This window comes from Mus musculus, chromosome 9 (genome assembly GCF_000001635.26).
Source record: "Mus musculus strain C57BL/6J chromosome 9, GRCm38.p6 C57BL/6J".
Taxonomy (NCBI): Eukaryota; Metazoa; Chordata; class Mammalia; order Rodentia; family Muridae; genus Mus; species Mus musculus.
In genome coordinates, this window is record NC_000075.6 from 21,264,880 (window position 1) to 21,288,079 (window position 23,200).

The following is a 23,200-nucleotide window of genomic DNA, read 5'->3' on the forward strand; positions in this document are numbered from 1 at the left end:
TTGGAAAGGCCCTTCAGATGGCTCAGCGGATAAAGATGCGATAAAGGTGCTGGCTGTCTAGGAACCTGAGTTGGCTCTTACGAGATCTCCACAGGCACGACAAGCCCCATGTATCGCACCCAGAACATGGGACCTTCAATGCAGTGGAATTTGAGTGGCAGGGCGGGGAAATCTGCACTTTTGAGCGAGAGAAGGTCCGGCGTCCGCAGCTTGAGATGTCATTCAGAACAAGGGTGTGCAAGGCTTGAGAAAGGGCTGTAAATGGGCGTGGCTTCTCCGGCTCTGACCCATTGGTCTGAGATAAGGGCCCCCAGGGACGCGCTTGCGCCTGCGCGGTGAGATTAGGAGGGTGTGGTGAGTCCAAGGGAGGCGGACTGTACAGGGGCGTGGCTTGCTCGCTAGCCAAGCCCACCGTATCCGGGTGCTCTGGGCCACCAAGATGGCGCTGGCTGTGGGAGCCCGGGTATCCGCTGCGGCCAGAGCCGGACCCGGGAGCCCGGCTCTGAGTATAGAGTAACACTGTGCTGGCCGCGGGGCTGCTCCCGAGCGTTCGCAGTTCCCCGGACCTCGGGGACACCTGCGTCCTTCCTCTCCGGCGGGTCCATGAACTCCGTGTCGCCGGCTGCGGCGCAGTACCGCAGCGGGAGCTCGGAGGACGCGCGCCGGGCCGATTGTCGCCGGCCGAGGGGACAAACCCGTATCCCGGATCCTAGCAACCTGGGACCTTCGGGGTCCGGAGTGGCAGCTCTCGGTTCATCTGGGACAGACCCCGCCGAGCCCGACGAGGTGGACAAGTTCAAAGCCAAGTTCCTGACAGCCTGGAACAACGTCAAGTATGGTGAGGAGGGGGTGCACTGGTCAAGGGTGTCAGAGGGGTCAGAGCAAAAGAAACCAAACCTTTACCCTGTCCTGTGGATGAGCCCATCCAGGAGGAGTCACAAGCAGGTCCTCCGCCCTTCCCAGTCCTGGACGTGGGGCAGGTTAAATGGGAAAGGTTTTCAAGCTCCGCCCATTGCACCTGTTTGACCTTGGCCAAATACCTTGCTTTCCTGCGGTCTGTTTACTGCCCTCTGTAACATAGGTGCAATAGTATGAACAGAGTTAATAGATGTTGGTTCACACCTGTAATCCCAGCACTTGGGATGCTGAGGCAGGAGGTTTACCAAGAGTTCTAGGCTATCCTGGACTATATAATAAGTTCCAGGCTGACTTGAGCTCCTCATGAGACTGGGTCTCAAAAAATCGGAAAACAGGGGGCTGGAGAGACTGCTCAGCAGCCTTGGCTGTTCCTCCAGAGGAACAATTACCAGCACCCACATGGCAATTCACAATTGTCTGTAACTCCAGTTTCATGGGATCTAACACCCTCACACAGGTATACATGCAGGCAAAACACCAGTGGATATTTTAAAAAAAAATTGGAAAAAGGCTAGTGAGATGCCGCAGTAGTTAAAGGCATTTGTCACCAAGCTTAAGGACCTCAGCTCCAGCCTGGACCCCAATGGTGGAAGGAGAGCCCCCACTCCTGTCAATGTTCTATACTCCAGACCCAAACTGTGGTGCTTGCTTGTCCACATATATACACAAGCTCACATACACAAAATAAAAATGTGCTTTATAGATTTACAGCAAAACCCAACAGTCAGAATAGAACGGCCCTGGGTTGATAGTGGGTCCTTATGAAGATGTGACTAAGTCCCACCTGTGTTCCAGACAGATGTGGTGTGGCATGGATTTTGCAGAGCCGCCGCCCTGACATCTCAGCTAGGATCAGGCCCAGTTCAACACTGGGGAATGGAAGACCCATTGCTGATACTTGAGTGCTTTAAATTGCTGCGAGCTACTCCATGTTTCCCCAGGTTGGGCAGTTAAAAGCCGGACCAGCTTCAGCAAGATCTCCACTGTTCACCTCTGCGGGCGATGCTACCATTTCGAGGGAGAGGGTGAGGTGTCAAATCTGGAACCAGGGTAGGGGAAGTCTCCTAGGGTTCTCCTTGATTGCCAGGCTGACCAGTTGGTTCTCATAGGTGACATCCAGCGGTTTCAAAGGGACTTTGTATCTCGACTATGGCTCACATATCGCCGGGACTTCCCACCCCTTGCTGGAGGCAGCCTGACCTCAGACTGTGGCTGGGGATGTATGTTACGAAGTGGTCAGATGATGCTGGCCCAGGGCCTGCTCCTGCATTTTCTGCCTAGAGGTGAGTTGTGTATATGCAGGCTGCAAGTGCCTGGCTTCTGGCTCAGCCCTTTAAAACTGCTGCAGACTGTGAGTTGAACAGTGCAGTGGAATTCCAGAACTTGGGAGGTTGAAGCAGGATTTTGAGATATAGTACCCAGTCTGGGATACATAGTGAGTTTCAGGCCAGTTAGAGATAAGTGTGTGAGTGTGTGTGTGTGTGTGTGTGTAGTGTGTGTATATTTTTGACATATATGTATGTATGTGTACATATATATGTATATGTCAGGAAAACAAGATCTTAAGTGGTGCCTGCCTGCAAACATAGCAAGTGCTTAGAGGAGGTAGGAAAAACAGAAGTTCAAGATTATGTCTCAAAAATTAAATAATTATTGAGGCCTAGTGCCTTTAATCCCAGTACGTAGGCAGAGGCAGGCAGATCTCTGTTAGTTCGAGGCCAGCCTTGTCTACAGAGTAGGTTCCAGAACAGCCATGGCTACACAGAGAAGCCCTGCCTTGAAAAACCAAAACAAATACATAAACCAGTAAATAAATAAGCAGCACTTACTGCTTGCAGAGGATGCAGGTTTGATTGCGAGACCCACACGTGAGTTACCTTCTCACCATAGGTAATTGCAGTTTCTGGGACTCTGACTCTTGTGGAATCTTGAGCTCCAGGCCCTCACAGAGCTCTTAACTATTTAGAGGCAAAACACTGCTGCACGTTGGCTAAAAATAGACCTTTACTTTTTTTTTTTTTTTTTTTTTTTTTTTTTGAGACAGGGCTTCTCTGTATAGTCCTGGCTGTCCTGGAACTCACTCTGTAGACCAGGCTGGCCTCGAACTCAGAAATCCGCCTGCCTCTGCCTCCCGAGTGCTGGGATTAAAGGCGTGCACCAGTGCCCAGCAGACCTTTACTTTTTAAAAATGAGTTTTGGCAGGATTTGGTGGCACAGGCCTTTGATTCCAGCACTTGGGAGGCAGAGGTAGGCAGATCTCTGTAAGTTTGAGGCCAGCCTGGTCTACAGAATGAGCCAGGGTCATTATACAGAAATGCAGTCTCAAAAAAGCAAAAATCAAGACAAAAAAGTAGGTCAGTTTGTAATTTCCATGAGTATTAGAGTGTGAGTCCAATAGGAGGGAAGGAGGGTGCTGTGCCACAGTTTAGCTCTCAGTGTCTTCTCGTCCTCAGACTGGAGGTGGGTGGAAGGCACAGGCCTGGCTTCCTCTGAGATGCCAGGGCCAGCCTCTCCCAGTCGCTGCCGAGGGCCTGGTCGTCGTGGGCCCCCAAGATGGACACAGGGTGCACTGGAGATGGAGCAGGACCGTTGGCACCGGCGGATTGTTTCCTGGTTCGCTGATCATCCACGGGCCCCCTTCGGTCTACATCGGCTAGTGGAGCTTGGGCGGAGCTCGGGCAAGAAGGCAGGAGACTGGTACGGGCCCTCTGTGGTGGCACACATCCTCAGGTGAGACCCATTGCAGGGAAGATGGGAGCTGCTGGTGACCCCAGGAACTCAAGCCTGTCTGCTCTCCTGCCCCCCAGGAAAGCTGTGGAGAGTTGCTCAGAAGTCAGCCGCCTGGTGGTGTACGTCTCTCAGGACTGCACAGGTAAGGCTGGGGACAAGCCAGTGCTACCCAAAGCCCCGATTTCTCAGGGGCTGATGGAAGTTTTGGGATAGAGGTTTCCTCTTGTGCTTCTCTGCAAGACCTAGAAAGTCAGAATGAAAGATTCAAGGGGGGGGGGGGCTCCCTTCTTCACTCCAGTCCCACTTAAAAAAAAAATAACAAAACACCACAACACTACATATCTTTATTTGTGTGTGTATGTGGGGGGTGTGGGAATCCTGTACCAATGTGCACTTGATCTCGTGGGGGAGTGTTGTCTCCTATGGGTATAGACATGGGACTTGGGTCAGCATGCTTGGCAGCAGGTCCTTTACTTGCTTGGCTATCCCATCAGCCCTGTTCACTTTAACTCTACCAAAATATCCTTATTGTTAGCCAGTCTGGTATCCTCGTGCTCACAAGCTGGCAGAGGATCCATTGATCCCCAAAACTGTGGGGGCCACAAGATAGCTCAGTGGCTGAAGGGGCTTGCTGCAAAAGCCTGACAGCTCGAGTCTGAACTCTGTACCTTTCTGCAAAGTTGTCCTTTGACCTCCAGTTTTGTGCTTTGGCATGTACACCCCTAGACACACAATAGTAATAGTAATAATAATAATAATAATACTTTTTCAAAAGGGCCAGAAACATCACGGCTCAGCTGGTGAAGGTTCTTGCAGCCAAGCCTGATACCATGGATTGGATCTCCTGAACCCACATGGTTGAAGGAGAGAACTGACCCACACATGACAGATACAAATACAGTAATAAAAATGGTGCTCATAGAAGGTGCCCAAATGTTAGCCATTGCTTTCTTCCAGCTAATTATATTTATATAGCTTTGTTTATATTAAGTTAGGGTCTCTTGTAGCCCAGGCTGGCCTCAAAGTTACTATGTCAGAATCATGAGGTTGCCAGGCAATGGTGGCACACACCTTTAATCCCAGCACTCGGGAGACAGAGGCAGGCAGATTTCTGAGTTCGAGGCCAGCCTGGTGTACAAAGTGAGTTCCAGAACAGCCAGGGCTATACAGAGAAACCGTGTCTCGAAAAACCAAAAAAAAAAAAAAAAAAAAAAAAAAAAAAGAGAGTATTATCTTGAACTTTAGCTCCTCCTGCCTGAGCCTGTAGAGGATTGCAGTTTAAAAAGAGGTGGGTATGTTGTCGCATACCTTTAACTCTGACATTTGAGGCACAGCCAGTTACTTCTAGTCCAGCCTGTTCTACATGATGACTTCCAGGACAGCCAGAGATGTGTTGTGAGACTCTGTCTCAAAAAAAGGGGTTGTGTTTTTATGTGGGCTGAGGAGGTAGCTCAGTCATTTCCATCACCAGAGCCCAGGCATGGTAGCAGGCGCAGACAGGGTGATCCCTGGGGCTCTCTGCAGCCAGCCCAATCTAGTTTCTGAGCCTCAGGCCAGTGAGAGACTCTGTCAAATATAAGGTGGCATGTTCCTGAGGGACAATATTGGAGGCTGCCCTCTGATCTCAGGAGTCCACACACAGGTATATGTACCCATACACACATGGGCATATGCACTATCCAGACACACACAGGCTGGGGCTGGGTAGGGTTGGAAATGTGGTTAAATGGTAAGGGGGTTAAATTGATACACAGGCTCTGACAGTTATCCCCAGCACCACAAGAAACAGTAAAGTGGGGCTTGCCGAAGCCTGCTCAGAATCCCTGTGTTACTGAGAGTATGGCTCATCTGGTAGAGAGAGCAGTTCCCTGACATGCAGAGCGCCTTGGGTATCACACTCAACACTGCATAAACCCAGTGTGGTGGCACACGTGAAGTGTTGGCCAGGCCTCACAGTCATCCTGGCTACATAGAGTTCTAGGCCAGTCCAGGCCCCATGAACCCTCAGGCCCTCGCTTCCTGCTAACGGGACAGTCAGCACTTGCCTAGAGGTCCCATGATTGTCTAGGACTCACTGTACTACAAAGTCTGCAGATGTGGACTGCATTGCTCACCAGGAGTTGCAAGGGTGATGGTGTGTTCCTGGGGCTAGAAGCCTGGATAAAAGGTGACCTGCTGCCCTGTCCCTGCAGTGTACAAGGCAGATGTAGCACGCCTGCTGTCCTGGCCAGATCCTACAGCGGAGTGGAAATCTGTGGTCATCCTGGTGCCTGTACGACTGGGCGGGGAGACCCTTAACCCTGTGTACGTGCCCTGTGTGAAGGTAAGCACCTTGTGGTGAGCGCCTCTGCCCAGGGGCCTCCACACGTAACAGAGGTCAACCATGGGTGTCATTCTTTGGGACCTGTGTCTCGTGTGTGTGTGTCCTCTTCTGTTATGTAAGTGTATGTGGTACATACACATGTATGTGTGTGCACATGAGGAAGTGTGAAGACATGGGGTACCTATTCTGTCACTCTCTGTGTTATTCCTTTATGACGGGGTCTCTCACTAGCCCTGGAGCTGAGGTGGCAGCCAGCAGTCCCTAGTGATACCCCATTTCTGCCCTCCACAGTACTGGGTTATAGCCATGTGTGACTGTGGCCAGGGTTTTACGTAGGTGCCAAGGTTTTGAACTCAGGCCCTTGTGCTTGGTGAGCAAGTGCTGGTATGCTTTGAGCCATCTCCCGAGCCCCCACCTGGTTTTACAAGACAATTATAGGCACATACTAGCCTGCTTCTGCCATAGGTTCTAGGGATTGAACGCAGGTCCTCACTGTCAGCGCTGCCCAGTAGTGACACAACTGCAACAGATCCATTTGCTATCATGGGGGCTGGGATTCAAACCCAGTGAAAGGAGCCAGAATTCTGAGTATGTCAGGTAGAGTAGACCTTCTGAAAACAAGCTGGAATGTTCTGGAAGACTGGGGAGGAAGCTCAAGGTGGAGGTTTATGCCAGGCAGCACGTAGGTAATTCCAGGACATAAATGTGTTTTCTTATTAAAAGCAGACCTGTCATCCCGTCCAAGCTCTTGGAAGGCTGAGGCAGGAGGACCTTCTAGAAGGCAGATAAGGAGCTAGAGAAGTGTCCCATGGAAAGAGGGCAGCATGACAGGCTCAAGCAGAGCCCTCTGGCAAGTCTGCACTCAGATGAAACACCAAGTTCTCCCTGTAAGCCTAAAGATGTGTGCCACCTGTCACCTTCACACCACTCCGTCTCTCCTCAGCCCAGTGTGGGGTATGCACAACATTCCAGCTCCAGGCCGTCATTTTCTGCCCTCAGGGGAGACTCCACACTCAAACCCATCCCTGCTAGGTCTTTGCTCTCCTTGAGGCCTTTCTTGACTTATTTAAAATTTCAAGTTCTGGCTATGAGTGGGTGTGGCGAGCTAGCTGTCAGAGCATGTGTAAGATCAGGCTTCCATCCCCAGCAGCAAATAAAGTCAATAAAACCAGGTGAGAAGGCACACTGCCGTGAGCCTGGAGGTTAAGGCAGGAGAATGTCGAGTCGAAGGGCAGCCTGAGCTACATAGAGAGACTCTTCCAGCACTGCACTCAAGTGCACATACCCACGCACAGAAACATACCCATGCGGGATCACCCTTTAATTACAGCACTTGGGAGGCAGAGACAGGTGGATGTCTGCGTTTCAGGCCAGCTTCGTATACAGTGAGTTCCAGGACAGCCAGGGCTACAGGGAAACTATTAAACAATAAATCATGTAAGAAGTTATATAGCCTTCTCATCCAACAGCTAAGGCTGTTTCTGCTCTAGAAATCTTAGTGCCATCAGATTGCGTTGGTTGGCTGGATGGCTGCTCCCCTCGATACCCTGGCTTCATAGGCTCTAGGAAGCCTGCTCAGCGTGTTGAGCTCCTGTCTGATGCTGGTCTCTTCTACAGGAGCTTCTGCGTTCAGAACTCTGTCTGGGCATCATGGGCGGCAAGCCCCGGCATTCACTGTACTTCATTGGCTATCAGGGTAAGGCACAATCCCTTTCCTTGGGTCCTAGCATTCCGCCGCTGCCCTCTTGCCCACACCGGGTTACATTTGTCCCCTTTCCTCACCAGATGACTTTCTGCTCTACCTGGATCCTCACTACTGCCAGCCCACAGTGGATGTCAGCCAGCCCAGCTTCCCCCTGGAGGTGAGCTGGTGGCTTTGAATGGGGGCGGCAGGTGTGGGCACAAAACTGGGGTCCCTCAAACCTCTCTTATCTGCCCAGTCCTTTCACTGCACCTCGCCCCGCAAGATGGCCTTTGCCAAGATGGACCCCAGCTGTACCGTGGGGTTCTATGCTGGGAACAGGAAGGAGTTTGAGACACTCTGCTCGGAGCTGATGAGGGTGAGCTACCATCGTGGGGGAATTATGTCTTAAAGGTAGTGCCCTGCTTCCAGTGTGCTAGATGGACTGGATTCCACTTAGTCCTGGGACAGTAACAGACCACTCTCGGTTGACAGCAGAAGTACATCAAGGTGCACTTCAGTGAAGGTGATTTCGTCCACCAATAGGAAACTCAGCCCGGAACAGACCTGAAAATCTTAGGCCACTGGGGGTATTTTGGGGTCAGGCACCGGAGCTCCTCAGAAGTTTCAGGGCAGCTGTTCAGAGGCTAAGCCAGGTAGGCATGGTCCAGCTGGTCCAGAAAGACCCTGAACTGAAAGTGCTTTCCTCCATCCGCCTGCAGATCCTCAGCTCCTCCTCAGTCACGGAACGGTACCCCATGTTCACAGTGGCTGAAGGCCACGCTCAGGACCACAGCCTGGATGCCCTCTGCACCCAGCTGTCCCAGCCCACACTGCGGCTACCTTGCACAGGACGACTACTCAAGGCCAAAAGGCCCAGCTCCGAGGACTTTGTGTTTTTATAATGGGAAGGGATGGGGAAAGATGCCAGACTATTTATTTTTTTATTTATGTCATGTCAGGTATGGGATCTGCAACTCCAGTGGTGGTGCTGGACCCCTGTCCTCATGTCCCCGTCCTCCCCAACACAGCTGAGACCTATCTGGGCCCCCAGCTGCCCCTGCCTCCTCAGGAGCCAGGGAAGGAGAGTGGGCTCCAGGGCACTCACTCAGGGCCTAATTCAAGTTCTGTAGCCTGCATTGGGTCACTGGTCCCAAGGTCCCAAAGGTCCTGTCCTGGGAGAACTGACTGTGGCTGATAAAGATGCAGACTTGAACATGCCTGGCGTTGTTGACATTTCAGGCTGTCTGTGGAGAAGACAGTGCTCTGGTAGCCTCATTTCAAAGCTTAGGAACAGCAGTGCCCTCTCCTGCAGGTAGCTTTCGTAGGCTGCCAGGCAGAGTTTGGTCAGCAGCTTAGTTGTAGAGGCAGGTTGGCTCCCTGTGGCCCTCAGGAGTGGCTCTGCTGTTTCTTCCGTTGGCGGCCTAACTGGCGGAAGTGCAGCCTTTTGGGGTTGAGACCAAAGGCCTGCAATCTCTGTCTGCTGAACTTGTGACCTCCAAGTGTCACCGTGGGACCCAGCAGCCTGGCCTTCTTGCTCTTCTGCTTCTGGGATGCTGGCTTCTCTGGGCAGGATGTGTGGGCCAACCCCTCTTCCTTGGATACTAAGGTCTCAGCCTGGGGTGTCTTCTGGTCAGCTCCATTGGGTGTGAACAACTGTACTTGTGGGCTGGCCTTGCTCTGTGACTTTCCTGTGGCTTCTGTGGACATTTCCATCCTACAGGGAGAAAAGTCAAGGCTTAGGTCAGCCTGCTGTTCTGTTCAGAAAGGATTTCCCCCACTCTGCCCTTTTTGTTTGAGAAGGGGGTTCATGACTGGCCTTAAACTCTATGTACCCAAGATGACCTGTAACTATTTTTAAAGCAGGATGGAGTGATACAGCCTCACTATGTAGCTCTGGCTGTGCCGGAACTCACTGTAAGACCACACTGGCCTTGAACTCAGAGCTCTTCAGGGGTTTTTATACAGTGCTAACATAGAGCCCAGGCCATTAGACATGCCACGGAAGCACTCTGCCCACTCAGCCAAAACCCTGGTCTTGTTGTCTCACTACAGAACCCAGATGGCCTCAGCTTCCTGAGATAACTTTCATAAATAGGACAACTACAGATTAGTTGGACCAGCGGAAGCCATTTATGTCAGTCAACTCCTTGTGCCTTTAGTGCAGCTGCCATGTCTGTCACAACTGAGGGTCTAGGTCCTAGACTCTAGGGGATGATGGTAACAACTGTCCTTGTAACAAGCCTATAAGGTACTTGTAAGAATTTATTTTGTTCAGGCTTGGGATAAAACTCAGGATTTTAATCACGCTGAACAGAATCTCACTAGGTGTGGTGGACACACCTTTAATCTAAGCACTTGAGTCAGAGGGAGATCTCTGAGCGTTTGAGACCACCCTGACCTACATTAAGAAGCTCCAAGAGGACTACACAGACACAAGTCTTAAATAAACACACAATCTTTACATCCTGCAAAGGCAGGGTGTTGCTGTGGAGCCCAGGCTGGCTTCACACTCAACAAACTCGTGAACCCCATCCTGCCTCCCTAATGCTGGGGTTACAGATGTGCACCAGGGTGCAGTCCTCCTGACCCTTTATCTGAGTGCTGCAGGCATGCCCTCAATCTCTCAAGTCTGAACCATGATGACCCCTCACCAAGAGGGACTGACTGGCCTCTAGCTTACACATCTGCTGTCAGCTCCATGGGCTGCTGCCACCCTCCCCGGCCCAGTGCTTACTCTTCCTGGCACAGAGACTTGAAGATCTGCCTCTTCTTCCACATGTTCTGGGCCTTCTGGCTGTACACCCGCTGCTCCTGCATCTCCTCCTGCTCCGACCTGTGCACCAGAGGTGTTCTAGACGCTGTCCAAACTATCTTCCCTCCTCCCCCACCTCCCTGCTGTCACCTGTACATGCAGGTCTTCTTCAGGGAACACCAGCGATTCAGTTCCTTGTCATCAGCTGAAAGGATCTGCATGAGGAGGAAGATACCTACTGTGTGGTCCTGGGGCTGCCTCTGAGCCTCAGTGACTCAGCAGGGGTGGCAAGAGGGCGGGGGACAACTGAGTTTGGTGTTTTGATATTGAGGCAGGGTTTGTTTGAATGTCTACCTGTAGCTCAGGCTATCTTGGAATTCCCAGCAGTCCCCTCCTACCTCAGCCTCTAGTGCTGGCCTCCATTAACAGTTTCAGCTGTTAGTGACAGAGACAGCACCGAACTCCAGATCTCCCTGTCTGACCTCTTCACAGAGGGTGTTCACCTCCTCCAGTCCCTTGCCCCTCCCTCAATTTTCCCTGCCGGCCCTGGTCCCAACCTCCTCTGTGCTGAGCCCGAAGTCGCAGGGCACCACAGTGCGGTACTTGAAACGACAGGGCAGGTCGTCGATAATGTCCTCGTAGTCCAGACGGTAGTACTCATCTAGGTACTCCTCAAAGGTCTTGTCCCCTGCACAGGAGATGCACAGCCGGGTAGTATGTGTTCAAAGCCCCATGAGGCACACTGCCCCATCATGCCATGCACCTCACCAGGGTCAAACATGGGCTTCTCCTGCCCCACTGCAGCTGCAAATGGAGACTTGCGCTTTCTCTTGCCTGAGGTGGGGGCCTCACGAAGCTTCTTCCGTGGTTGGCTGGGGTCATAGTCTGCATCCATCTATCAGAAAGAGCAGGTCAGATCAGGCCAGTTCTAAACACTTCTGGAGCATCCAGACCCCACCAGGGACACTCGTTGTTCTCAAGGTCTCATACAACCCATGCTGGCCTCAAATGTGCTCTGCGGCCAAGGCTTGGAACATGTTCACAGAAAGCTCTTGCTGTCAACTGCACCTACTTCAGACTCACACCAGTGGCACTCACGTTAAAGTCAGGGTCCTCACAGTGCAGCTCCTGTTGGCTCCAGGCCCCATCTTGCTCGGGTCCACCCCACATGTCCCAGTTCCAGTCATCTGGTTCCACGGAGGACAGACAAAGTGAGACCAGCACTGCACTGCACTGCACCAGCCCTGCTCCCCCCTCTTTCTAAGACACGCACCTTCTAGCCCGTCCTCTTCCTCAAACTGTGGCTTCTCTTCCTCCGCAGTACCATAGAAGGCATCTCCAAAACATTTCTGCAAGGGAAGGGCAGGCCTAAGGGGCAGCAGCACCGACAGCTACAGGAGCTCAGCCGCCCCATGCCAATGCCAGCACAACTCAGCCTTGTACAAGACAGGATGTCATGTAGGCCAGGCTAGACGCAAACTATGTACCATAGGCTAGCCTTGACATTGTGATCCATTTGCTTCCACCCAAGTGTGGTAAGTGCAGACGTGTGAATGAGGTTTTTGCTTTATTGAGAGAAAGTCTTATAGTCCTGCCTCAGACTCTCAAGTGCTAGGATTCTAAGCTCATGCCAACACACCCAACTTTGTGTGGCTCCTGAGTCTTCCAAGAAATGGTCTCCTGTGTGCTGAGACCTTCCACAGCACCTCCTGTTTAGGGTGCAGTGGTTTCACACAACAGCTACTACATCTCTGTAGGATTCAGACCCTGCCATCACTTGTGCCCCTCTACCCATGACATAGTCGCTACTCAGGACTCTACTGAGCTGTCATCATTCCTGATAGGCTGAGAGGAAGTTTCCTCCAAGATCCTACCTACACTAGACATGGTACACACCTGAGCCCAGGGGATCAGGAGTAGCAGGCTGGCCTGGACTACAAAATGAGCCTGAGCCTGGAACTCAGGTGATAGGATGCTGTCCCAATACACACAAAAACCCTGGCACCACCCCTAACACTACAATCCATATCTGAGCCACAGTTGTGATTCTACAAGGACACTGCAGCCACGGGTCTCCATGGCTACCATGATCCCTGAGTCTATACAGGTATACAGTAGGCTCACAATTACATGGCAGTTGGGGCTGGGCACATCACCACAGAAACACATCTATTGCGGGCCTACCAGAAGACAACATGATCTACTGTGCATTTATTTTCATTTTTTACTGCCTTTATTTTTACTCAGTGTGTATGGAGCTTTGCCTGCATGTATGCCTACACCACATGCATGTGTGACGCTCCTGAAGGCCAGAAGAGGGAATCAGATCCCCTTAGACTGTAGTTACAGTGAGCTATGAGGTGACTTGGAGGCGATGGGAACTGAACGTTGGTCTTCTGGAAGAATAGCCAATACGCTTTAAGGCTGAGCCATCTCTTTAGGCCTATCGTGCACATAATAAAGAATTTGCATATGCTCAACCTGGAGCAGGTCCTTGATGACATTTTTACAGCTACCATGAGCAACAGCACCTTGCTCCTCCATGGAGAAACCAAAGCTAAGAGCTGAGAAGTGCCTTAAATGTAAGAAAGCAGACAACTCCACAGCGCTCCACAGCCCTCACTGAGCCTACCAATGTGCCTTCAGCCTCTTCCCAAGACTTCCTCTGCTTGGCAAGTGGCCCACTTGGGGCTCTCATGGGGCCCAGACTTTTCTTACAGATTTCTCAACACCCGGTGCTCTGTTTTTCCAGTACAGCAAATGCTAACGGCAAGAAGAGCTGCAGGACTAGTGCTCAGTCACTGATGCTTGCATACGCAGAGCCCTGGGTTCTACATTCTATCCCAACGTCACCACAAATACACAACAAAACTAACTGAGGGACTGGAACCCCTGCAGCCCATACGGTAGCTAGAGATCCAGTCCCACCAACATGTCCTCTACACACGTGCCATGGAACATGTGATGCCCCCCCAACAGATTAATGTCAAAACATTTACAGCAAATAAATTTAAGGTCCAAGCCATGCTGGTATATTCTGTAACTGCAGTCAGTCCCCGAGAAGCAGACAAGGGTGGTAAGACGGAGTCCACCTGGATATATGGTGAGATTCTTTTCAGAAAAGCAGGAAATTAAGATATCCCTGGCCGGGCAGTGGTAGCACACGCCTTTAATCCCAGCACTTGGGAGGCAGAGGCAGGTGAATTTCTGAGTTCGAGGCCAGGCTGGTCTACAGAGTGAGTTCCAGGACAGCCAGAGAAACCCTGTCTCAAAAAAACCAACCAAAAAAAAAAAAAAAAAAAAAAACATCCCTGATAATATGTCAATGATTCAGTTTGTTTTTTTCAACCTTATGGAATGCAAAGACATTATGTACCAAGAGAAACTTCTCTTCATCCCCACCTCTGTCACCCAGGCTGCATTAGAACTGTGTAGCTAAGGACAACCCTGAACTCCTTATCCTCCGGGTATCAGTGATATCTGTCTGGAACTCTCTCTTGATGGCAAACAGAGGCAGCGTGAGTTCCAGCCTCGTAGCCCTGCAATCATCAAGGAAACAACTGGCTCCACTGTGCATGTGCTAGTCTCGGTTATACATTCGCTTGGGTGGGTTCTAGTTTCTGTTGTTGTTGGTTTTCTCTCTCTTTTTGTTTTTTTTTTTTTTTTGGTGGCAGAGGCTGGATCCCAAAGATAGAAAGGTGCTCTACCATAGCCACAGCCCTGGCCCCTCATTGGGGGACTGTAGGCAGGGGTTCTACCACTGAGCCACACACTAGGCCTTCCCATGCCACTCTCCCAGGGGGATCTCACATGGCTTAATGCTGACCTCTACCCCACTGTCTCCCAGGCAGGCCTTCGGGTCCTGATCCTCCTGAGCCAGTGCAGTTGCCTCAGTATGTAACCCACTGTTCCTACGCACTGCTCTGCCTACCCTTCCGTGTCAACTGCTCCCACCTATCTTCCCTGAGCTAGAGCCAGTGCTCCACTAACCCTCACACTGCAGGCAAAGAACAAGGTGCCACGGAGGTCACGTCATTCTCTGGCCCCACAGACGACGACTTCCTGAGCAGTTACCTGCATGAGCTGGTCGTGCTGGGCGGGGTCAAAGTCAGCCTCCAGGTCCTGCTCCTCAAGGCCCAGGGTCTCGTTACCAGTGGCCTGTCGCAGCTTCTCCAGCTTGGCCAGAATCTCCTTCCTCTTTAGGTTCTTTAACTGTTTCAGCTCCTCCTGCTTCCTGGCCTTCTCCTGCGGGTGAAAGGCGCTCAGCATCCCTGGTAGGCAGAGCCTTGCACTGGGGCCTCCCAATGCAAGCAGTTTTCTGTTTTCTCGAAACGAGATCTTAAGTAGCTCAGGCTGACCTTAGCTATAGATCCTCCTGCCTCCACCTCCTGAACTCTGGGAATCGGGGCATTGTCAGCGATGCCTGTTTCCTTCAGTGTTTGGATGACAGCCAGAGCTTTGTACATTAGGCAACTCGCACTATTTAACTCAAGATGGCCTACAATTCTTTATGTAGACCAGGCTGACCTTGAAACTGTAGTGACCTGTACTGTAAATAGAGGTGCACACACCATGCCAGCTTATTTTCACCCTTTATTATTATTATTATTATTACTATTATTTGACATAGGGTCTTTGTACTCCAGGCTGGCCTAGAATCCTGAGTCCTCCTGCCTCTGCTTCCTGTAAAGGTATGTGACACCAGCTTCTTTTTCTTTTCTTCTGTGGAGATTGTGTAAGTTCCCTGATTGGCCTTGAAATCTCTACCTACCTCAGGCAGGTCCAATGTTTTCAGTGTCTGTGCCTCGGCTCTGGAGGGTCAGGGCAGGGGAGGGGGAGGATCACTGGCAAGCACTGCCACCCCCAGCCACACTCACCCTCTTCTTCCGCTCCCTCGTCTCTTCCCGCTTCTCCTTCCTGCGCTCATCTTTGCGGCGCACAGATGATGCGATGCTTCGCGGGTATGTCTTGACCTATAGGCAGAAGAGGAGCCAGAGGGACCTCAGAGATGGTATGTGGTTGAAGGGCTGGACCCAGGGCAGCCATGTCCTCCCTGACCCAGGCCTGGGCACACACTGAGGCTGAGTCAGGCTCCTCAAAGCGGAAGTTGTACTTGTGTTCAAAGTCTTCCTGCTTCTTCAGGAATAGCTCCCCTTCATCTGAGGAGTCGTCCACTGCCAGCTGGACTGGGGGGCCTGGAGCCCTGAAGAACATGATGGAGTCTGATGAGCCTGGCCAGACATGGCCTCATTGTCTCCCCACAAAAACTCAACAAAAGGGGCTGGTAAGATGGCCTAGGGGTGCTTGCTGACAAGCCCTAGAGCCTGAGTTCGACACTATGGTCCACATGGTGGAAGGAGAGAACTGACTTCCACAAGTGTGCTGTTGTCTTTGGTATACTGCCCCACCCTGCAAAGAGGTGAATGTAATGAAGAAATCACAAGTAATCGTAACTATTTTTTTTTTTTTAAAAAAGATTTATTTATTTATTATATGTAAGTACACTGTAGTTGTCTTCAGATACACCAGAAGAGGGCATCAGATCTCACTACGGGTGGTTGTGAGCCACCATGTGGTTGCTGGGATTTGAACATCGGACCTTCGGAAGAGCAGTCGGGTGCTCTTACCCACTGAGCCATCTCACCAGCCCGTAACTATTTTTTAAAAATACAAAGGGCATAGAGCCCTTTGTTACCTAGCCTGGATAATGGAGAGTACCTGAGGGACACCCTGGAAAGAAGAGGTGGCTGCTTACCCTTCCTCCTCCTCTTCCTCCTCCTCCTCCTCCTCCTCCTCCTCATAGCGTTTGTTGAGGATATAATCCCTCAGGAACTGTTCCCCCTTGTCCAGTCCTGGGTTGTTCCAGTATTCCTTCAGGTGTGTCTATGCAAAGAGAGGGTCCCACAAGCTCAGTCCCCTGGTGAGGGGCACAGAGATAGCCTGGGATGGACCTAAGGATCTAAAATTTCACAGCCAAGCTAGAGTAGGTAAATTACCACCCCTTTGTGCCTTTTTTTCTTTTTTGAGACAATGTCTGACCGTGTAGCCCAAGCTAACTAAGCTATCTTGTCTCAGTCTCTCAAGTACTGAGATTACAGATTTGAGCAACTGAGAAACTGTAGTCCAGAAACTGTTCATGTGCCTTCTCAAAGAGTATGCTGTTGTTTATTTTTTGGTGCTGGAATGGAATCCAGGGACTCGTGCACTCTAGCACGATCCCTGAGCCATGGCCAGCTGCTTACTGGGAACAGCTAGCCAGGGGCTCCACCACTGAGCCAAATCCCAGTCCCTCAAGAGTCCTTGGGTATCTGAGAAGAGGAGGAGAGATAAAGTAGTAACAGGCGATATGGCCTGAGGACATATCTGAGGACTTACCAGTTCTTTCAGCGACTCGGAGCTGTCCATGTCCTTTTGCCCCTTTAGCCACTCAAGGTAGTCCACTTCCTCCTGGGCCTGTGTTTTAGGCAAGCACTCAGATCCTCAGACTCCAGCCCCAGCCCCCAGCCCCCAGCAGCCCCCAGCACTAACCTTCTCTTCCCGACTCTTCGTGTGCTTCTGCAGCAACCCTGAGCCACCTTCCCCGGCACTGTCCTCATCACTGCTGTCCTCCACAAAAGCCCGGAAGCTGCACCCCACGGAACAGACTTCAGCACTGGTGCGTTACTAGCCCTGAGCTCCGAGCCCTCAGGGTGAGCCCGGGGCAAGGGGCTGCAGATACTCTGCAGCAGCTCTCCTGTCCCACCCACCCCAGCCCAGGCTTACCTTTCCTTCAGCTGTTTCTGCTCTTCTACATAACTCTTTGTGGATGTTTCCTACGGAGGGATTGGATGTCGGCCCCAGGCCTGCTACAGACCCTCACAGCCGCAGGCAGCTGTTGTTCTACCTACCTGGAGCCTGTGGTCAACGGTCTCCCCATCAGAGTTGTCCTCGTCCACATATTTGCTGTACAAGAAACAATGGGAACTTGAACTGTAGCGCTGGCACAGTAGTGCAACACACAAGGTCTTCAGCTGAAAATGGGCTTGCTGGGCATTACGTCTACTTACTATTTTTCCCACAGAAATCGTTTATATGTGTGAATGTATGTAATGTGTGCGTGTATCGCATGAATATGGCTACAGATGTCAGGTGCCAAAAAGAATAGGAAATGAAAATTGAAGCCGGGCATGGTGGCAAATGCCTTTAATCCCAGCACTCGGGAGGCAGAGGCAGGCAGATTTCTGAGTTTGAGGCCAGCCTGGTCTACAGAGCTAGTTCCAGGACAGCCAGGGCTACACAGAGAAACCCTGTCTCGAGAAACCAAAAAAAAAAAAAAAAAAGAAAAAGAAAATTGACAGCCATAAAAGTCATATGTACCCTAGGGTGGCCTCAACTCCCTATGTAGAGCAGGGTGCTGTGACTATCAGAGTCAGCCACCATGCCCAGCTCTGCTCTGTATTATTCTGAGACAGCCTCTCACTGTTCACAGATGCAGCTAGGCTTGCTTAACCAAACTCCCACAATCCACTATCCCTGCCCCTCAAGGCTGGAGTTACATTTCCCATGGGTGCTGGGGGTCTGAACTCACACTCTCTTGCTTTAATGGCGAGTGTTCTTACCCACTGAGTCATTTGGTAGACACCACCTCCAACCCCAGAAGACAAGGGATTTAGGATGTACTTCTACCTGGCTTATAACTTGCTACCTAAAATTCATGACCATAGTCCTGCTCCTGTGTCTAGAGCGCTGGGGTTATGTGCTCCTGAGTCTGGCTAGAACTCTTTAGTTTAAATGCACTTTTTTTTTTTTAAATCTAGACCCTTCCTCTGTGTCTCTCTTCCTCCTTTTTTTTTTTAAGATTTATTTATTTATTATGTGTAAGTACACTGTAGCTGTCTTCAGACACACCAGAAGAGGGCGTCAGATCTCATTACAGATGGTTGTGAGCCACCATGTGGTTGCTGGGATTTGAACTCTGGACCTTTGGAAGAGCAGTCGGGTGCTCTTACCCACTGAGCCATCTCACCAGCCCTTAAATGCACTTTTACTTCACAATATTTTTCTCCTTTCTTCTGTCCCTTCTTTTTTTTTTTTTTTTGTAAACAGTGCTGGGGAGCAAACCAGTGGCTTTCCTCATGGCAAACAAGCCACCCACTGAGGCCTATGCCCTGGACCTTTTTTTTTTTTTTTTTTGGTTTTTTGAGACAGGGTTTCTCTGTATAGCCCTGGCTGTCCTGGAACTCTGTAGACCAGGCTGGCCTCGAACTCAGAAATCCACCCGTCTCTGCCTCCCAAGTGCTGGGCTTAAAGGTGTGCCCCACTATGCCTTGGACCTTGTTTTTTAAAGAATATTTATGTGGCCAGGTGTAGTGGCCAGCCTGGTCTACAAAGTGAGTTCCAGGACAGCCAGGGATACAAAGATAAACCGTCTCGAACCCCCCCCAAAAGAACATTTATGTGAATGTATATGTGTTCACGTGTTTACATGCCGCATGTGTGTGGATGCCTCTAATGTCCACAAGAGGGTATTGCATCCCTTGGGACTCCAAGGGCACCCGAGAGCTGGAATTCCAAGCAGATGGTAGCACCTGGTGTGGGTGCTGAGAATTGAACTCATGTCCTTTGGAAGCACACCAAGCACTCTTAATTGCTGTGTTACCTGTCCAGCTTTTAAAAACATTAGAAAACATTTTACTTTATATCATATGTGTATGTAGGTGTGGGTGGGTTTTTGTATGTAAGTGACGAAGACAATGACATAGAACCCTCAGAGTCGAGATGGTTGTGATCTGCTTGACTTGAGTCTAGGAACCAAATGCTAAGCCATCTCTAAAGCCTGAGGCCAGAGAAAGTTAATTACATTGTATTACTGTGTGTATACACATGGATGCCTCAGTGGGGTACAGAGGTCAGTTCTCTCCTGCTGCTGCTGCCCGAGGCCCAGGCACTGAAGTAAACACCACTCCCTGCTAACACTCCACAGGCCTCTGGGGTTTTGAGTGTTACCACCCAGCAGAGGCTGGGCCAGACTCTCCATCCTACTACTTTCACCTCTTGAGTTCCTAGATTAGAGCTGAGTACCTCCATGTTTGGCCTCAAACTTTAATGACTTTTTCTTACAATGGGTTTTTATCAGGATTGCTACACATATACCCTCAAGGTCCTGCTTGTCCCAGTCTCCTAGTGGTGGAGCACTGCTTTAAACTCCTGGTGGGAAGGTCCGAGACTGCAGGGGTGGGGAGTGTGGGGGGTGGGTGGATCAGAGGCTCTGCTCCCAGGATTCCCTTAATGTAGAGGTTTGGGGTTTGGGCTTTTCTTCCTTTAACCCTGGCTGTTCTGGTCTTGAGACCATCATATCTGGCTACCTTGTGCTTTTCTACCTGTAAAGTCCTAAATATAGGCCAGCAACATGGCTCTGCCTGGAGAGGTATATTCTGTGCAAACCAGAGGACCTGAGTTCAAGAACTGTGACCCACGTAGAGGTAGGAGAAAATGGATACAAAGCTGTCCTCTGACCTTCAAATACATGCTGTGGTATGGCCAATGGCCCACCAACCCGTCTAACCACTCTTTCATCATACAATAATAATAAATCGTAAAGGTGAAAATATGGCTTAGTAGTAAAGTCTCTTAATGCTAAACTGGGAGGCCTGAGGTTTGGTCACTGGAGTCTTGGACTCCACAAGTCCTAGAATTTATCCTCAACTCCACATGTGCTGTGGCCCTAAATCCCTGATAGCAAAAAAAAAAAAAAAAAAAATCAAGAAGGTTAAAAGGGCCAGCCATAGTGGCACACAGCTTTAATCCCAGAATTCAGGAGGCAGGAGCAGACGGATCTCTGAATTCTGGACTGCAGAGCTAGTTCCAGGACAGCCAGAGCTACACAGAGAAACCCCTCTATAGGAAACACAGGCCCTGAGCCACCCTCAGGGTCCCTCGGGAACTGGCAGCTGACGGGGATGAGGCCCTCCTTACCCTCCTTTCTCCAAGATGACCTTCCTCTCATAGTCCTTCAGGTACATGGGCTGCTGCTTCTGCTGCTTCTCCTGCTTCCCCAAGGCTGCTGGCGGCTCCTCCTCACTCTCTGAAGATGAGGCTTCGGCTGTAGGACAGTGAGAGGACACCTGCTGTTGTCCACAACTTCCCCCTCCCCCCAGCAGAGAATGCAATAGGGCAGGGCTAGGAGCAGACTAAGTTCTGAACCCTGGCCTGCCACTGCCAATTGTAACATAGAAAAGCCCCCTACCCGGTATTTATCCAGGGGCGAGTACCATATAGCCCAGGCTATACGAAAACCCACGATGTGCAAAAGAAACAAATCAACTACCCAAACAAAGTCTTTAGGTGCAGATATAGCTAAATTGATAGTGTCGGTCTAGTAATCACAAGGCCCTGCTCGATTTCAGTTATGCAGCACAGCACTGAATGTAAACCCAGCAGGGAGATCACAAGTTCACTCACATCCTTGACTACATAGCAAGTTAAGAGGCCAGCTTGCTTACATGAGCAAGTACCACAAAGAATAACAAAGCACTTACGACCTGGCACTTAAGACTCATGGATCCAAGAGAAAGCTTTCCTTCTCCTGTATGTTGATGCCAGAGGTCAAATGGCATCCATTGCCTCTCTCACTCTCTCTCTCTCGCTCTGTCTCTCTCTCTGTCTCTGGTTTTTCAAGACAGGGTTTCACAATGTCTTGGCCTGGAACTCATTCTGTAGACCAGGCTGGCCTCTGCCTCTGGAGTGTTTTGGGATTAAAGGTGTGCAGCACCACTGGCTGAGGCATCCCGTCGAGCCTCCCAGGAGCTGTCCGTCTCCGCTTACCTGGCACCAACAGCACCGATGCGTGTGCCGACCAGTTTTTTTTTTTTTTTTTTTTTTTTTTTTTTGGTTTTTCGAGACAGGGTTTCTCTATATAGCCCTGGCTGTCCTGGAACTCACTCTGTAGACCAGGCTGGCCTCGAACTCAGAAATCCACCTGCCTCTGCCTCTGCCTCCCGAGTGCTGGGATTAAAGGCGTGTGCCACCACCGCCCGGCTGCCCACCAGTTTCTATCCTGTGATTTCTCAGGATAAAGCTCAGGTCTTCAGCTTAGCATGGCAACTGCTTTACCAACCCACCCCATTCCCAGCCTTTCTGGGTTTTTTGACACAGGATCTCATTATGTAACTCAGCCTGGCCCTGAGCCCTGAGTTATCAGCCTCCTGAGTACTGATTATGGGTTATACACTGCCACTCTGGGAAGGCATACACTTCATTCAACAACTCAATTCCATCCACACTACGACACTTAGAGAAGATCCCCCGCCCCACCTGTTCTCTGATAGAAGGTAGCATCTTTCTGGTAAATTCGAGGGTCCTTCTTCTTCAGCAAGGACAGAGTCCTGTAAAAGTCTCTCTCCTGCTGGGGATCAAATTCCTAGAGCAGGAAAAGGAAGTAGGGTTGACTTCAGGAGGAAGTTGGGACACATGCAGGTAGGGTGGTGACATATGAGAACAGGCTTCAGCAGGGCCCAGCAACCTTGAGGCCTGAGTGGAGGGGAGGGAGGAAAGGAGGAGAAGCATACACAGTGCTGTGTCTGGGCAGCTGTGGCTTTGACAAGAGTAAAGGAAGCGTTGGGCAGAGAAGTGCAATCTCAATAGGACACTGGAGCCCCACGTGGTGTACTAGATACTGCCACATCAGACTCTTGCGTTTAGGAGTGGAAATGTGGTTCCTAGGGACCACTAATCAGGATGGTGAGGTATCTGTGGTGATGGAGGATAAAGTGAAGATAAAGTAGACAGGATATGACAATCTCTAGGCATAGGGAGGGCTCTACTGGGTTAGTGGAGGAGTTCTGATGGGAAGTCTGGAGCCACATCTGGATAGTAGTGAGGATTTGGTATCTCCTAGATATTGTCACCCAATGGATGAGGGTGTGGACCTAGATGTTCTTATAGGACCCTATGAGATTAAGATAAGGTGCTCGGTCCTTCTGGGGAAATAGGAAGGATTTGGTAAATCCCTAGATACAAGGGAAATGGTGCTTGTTACTCAAGGGATTTAGATGCAATACATGGGGTTAGGGTCAGACTCCCGCTGTATATATAAATTGGGGTGCTCTAGGAGTCTTGCGGCTAAGTTAGCAAAGTAGGTAAATTCAGTGACCACCAGGAAGGGCCTATCTGTCACTTAAGGGATGGGGAGGGAAATCAAGAACATCCCCATAGGGTAAGGCACCTCTGTGCATCCAACTGAGAGCTCAGTGGTTGGGAGGCTTGGAGTCTCTTCCAGAAAGGAGGATGTATTTGGCGATCCCTGAGTTGAGGAGGGTACTGCCTGTCACTCTACGCATGGGGGCGGGTCCTGAAGACTCCGGGACAACCAAGCCCGGTTAGGGAAAGCCCCATGTACATGGGTAGGACGCGAAGCCGGGTTGCGGAAGCTCACCACATGCTCATCGCTGGAGTCAGACTCGGAACTGGAGTCGCCACCGACGTCCGGATCTCCATAGCGATCTTTCACTGTGGAATATACACGGGGTTCCTCATAGCTACCATCACCAGACCCAGTTCCCCACACCTTGGCCTGCGCAGGCGCCCCTCACTCACGTCGCTGAAGTTCCTCACGCTCGCGGTAACGGCTGTAGCGCGCAGCAAACGCTGCGTTCACCTTTAGGCACCCAGAGGCGCGCGGTTCCGGCATGGCGGCTGTGAGACCTAGCGCGCACGCGTGCAACCGCCCCTCCGGGGTGTGGCTTCTCTCCGGCACGCCCCCTGAGGGCTTTTCTTAAGGAGCATGTCCACTGCAGACGCAGTTTGCTCCACCCTC

General features: G+C 50.9%; 2 protein-coding genes across 4 annotated transcripts; one reads left to right on the forward strand and one right to left on the reverse strand.

The window, feature by feature from the left end:
• Positions 1–325: 325 nt before the first annotated feature.
• Atg4d (autophagy related 4D, cysteine peptidase) lies at positions 326–9,958 on the forward strand. 3 transcript variants are annotated; one of them, XM_006510185.3, is made up of 10 exons: positions 326–838; positions 1,714–1,943; positions 2,028–2,201; positions 3,372–3,648; positions 3,726–3,790; positions 5,841–5,971; positions 7,589–7,667; positions 7,757–7,833; positions 7,912–8,031; positions 8,375–8,874. In XM_006510185.3, exons 3-10 carry the CDS (start codon positions 2,141–2,143, stop codon positions 8,555–8,557), a joined length of 993 nt encoding a protein of 330 aa, XP_006510248.1. In that variant the 5' UTR covers positions 326–838; positions 1,714–1,943; positions 2,028–2,140; the 3' UTR covers positions 8,558–8,874. The 3 variants fall into 3 exon arrangements, with proteins under 3 accessions (XP_006510248.1, XP_017168790.1, NP_705811.8); XM_017313301.2 differs by having other exon boundaries at positions 388–838; positions 1,860–1,943; positions 7,939–8,031; NM_153583.10 differs by having other exon boundaries at positions 406–838; positions 1,860–1,943; positions 8,375–9,958.
• On the reverse strand, positions 8,578–23,090 carry Kri1 (KRI1 homolog). The gene is made up of 19 exons (NM_145416.3): positions 22,981–23,090; positions 22,820–22,893; positions 21,700–21,805; positions 20,362–20,488; positions 17,295–17,349; positions 17,170–17,219; positions 16,936–17,032; positions 16,783–16,860; positions 16,163–16,290; positions 15,484–15,610; positions 15,285–15,380; positions 14,482–14,652; positions 11,681–11,756; positions 11,506–11,594; positions 11,176–11,302; positions 10,965–11,095; positions 10,558–10,622; positions 10,390–10,488; positions 8,578–9,369 (listed from the first exon to the last, which is right to left on the reverse strand). The coding sequence occupies exons 1-19, from the start codon at positions 23,072–23,074 to the stop codon at positions 9,042–9,044; spliced, it is 2,118 nt and encodes a 705-aa protein (NP_663391.2). The 5' UTR covers positions 23,075–23,090; the 3' UTR covers positions 8,578–9,041.
• Between the last annotated feature and the right edge of the window lie 110 nt (positions 23,091–23,200).

Coding starts and splice junctions, on each gene's coding strand:
- Atg4d (NM_153583.10), top strand. CDS start 604: ATGAACTCCGTGTCGCCGGCTGCGGCGCAGTACCGCAGCGGGAGCTCG. Junction 1,944..2,027: donor CTACCATTTCGAGGGAGAGG/GTGAGGTGTCAA, acceptor TGGTTCTCATAG/GTGACATCCAGCGGTTTCAA. Junction 5,972..7,588: donor TGTACGTGCCCTGTGTGAAG/GTAAGCACCTTG, acceptor TCTCTTCTACAG/GAGCTTCTGCGTTCAGAACT.
- Kri1 (NM_145416.3), bottom strand. CDS start 23,074: ATGCCGGAACCGCGCGCCTCTGGGTGCCTAAAGGTGAACGCAGCGTTT. Junction 17,220..17,294: donor CCGTTGACCACAGGCTCCAG/GTAGGTAGAACA, acceptor ATCCCTCCGTAG/GAAACATCCACAAAGAGTTA. Junction 10,623..10,964: donor TCGGGCTCAGCACAGAGGAG/GTTGGGACCAGG, acceptor CTCCTCATGCAG/ATCCTTTCAGCTGATGACAA.